Consider the following 1056-nt stretch of genomic DNA (forward strand, 5'->3'; position numbering starts at 1 on the left):
GCCAGCTTGGTCAGGGCTCTGAGCGACCTGCTCCGGTGGGAGGTGTCCCTGCCCATGGCGGGGGTGGGGAATGAGACGATCTTAAAGGTCCCTTCCAACCCAAACAAGCCTGTGATCCTGTGATTAGCTACAGGTCACCATAGCTGCTGTCACCCTGGGAGGCATTTAAATAAAATAACCACAACAGCTGAGCGCTGTCACTGTCAGAGGCTGAGCAGAAGCCTCTGTGACAAGAGCTGCTGAGAGGGATGGAGAAAGAGGTGACGTGGCCGGGGGCACACCTGACCTGCTGTCCTGGTACACCCTGCTCTGAGGTAAAGTTGTCAGGCTGTAAGCATTCCCCCACCCTGGGGACGGCAGCATGGGGTACCCGACATCCAACTCATTAAAGCGATTTAAACTGTTAAGAAAATCTCATGGTTTTATTGTGTGATGTAGCATTGAGACACCTGAACAAATCCGTATCTGGGCTGTACAGGCTGCTGTTCGTTTTCTTTGGGTTATAGAGCATCTCGTCAGTACAGGAACAACAACCTTTCGCTTTAGATTCTTTCCGAGGCATGCTGGTACAACACAAATTTCTCTGGTCAAACGCAGCTAAGTCTAACTTCCAAACATCATGCACAAGAAACGCAGCTAGTGACAATGTAAACTCAGCAGAGGGGCAGGTCGCGGCTCTCACTCGCTCGCACTCTGCGGCGCCAGGTTTGTGTATGATATTTGGAATGTTCCGTGAGTGTGAATAATACCAGTAAGAGGAGAGGAGAGAAAAAAAAACCCAAAACCAAAAGCAGGGTGCCTCGGGGGGGCCAGCTCAGCCGAAGTTGTGCAACGCTAGCCTGAACATGTCATTGGTGCAGACCCAGGCGTCGTTGATGTTCTTTAATAGAAATATCTGGTGGAACCCCATGATAGGATCTTCGTCAGCCTGCAGAGGAAGAGAGGGGAAAGAAAAAAAAGGTTTGAAAAGCTCTTTTTTTTTTTTTTTTTTGAGAACCCCATCCCCAAACTCATGATACGGCAGGGCAAAAGCCAGTGGGAACACGGACGGGGCAG

The 1056-nt window shown here is 50.2% G+C and overlaps 1 protein-coding gene across 1 annotated transcript in view; it reads right to left on the reverse strand.

Moving 5' to 3' along the window:
- Positions 1–398: 398 nt before the first annotated feature.
- Positions 399–1056, reverse strand: part of NUTF2 (nuclear transport factor 2) — a gene marked incomplete at its 5' end in the record, with an annotated part of 11013 nt that continues 10355 nt past the window's right edge. The window contains one exon of the mRNA XM_010131240.1: positions 399–928. Within this exon, the coding sequence (XP_010129542.1) occupies positions 815–928 (114 nt within the window). The remainder of the gene's footprint in view (positions 929–1056) is intronic.

This window comes from Buceros rhinoceros, unplaced genomic scaffold, assembly GCF_000710305.1.
Source record: "Buceros rhinoceros silvestris isolate BGI_N320 unplaced genomic scaffold, ASM71030v1 scaffold29192, whole genome shotgun sequence".
Lineage (NCBI taxonomy): Eukaryota > Metazoa > Chordata > Aves > Bucerotiformes > Bucerotidae > Buceros > Buceros rhinoceros.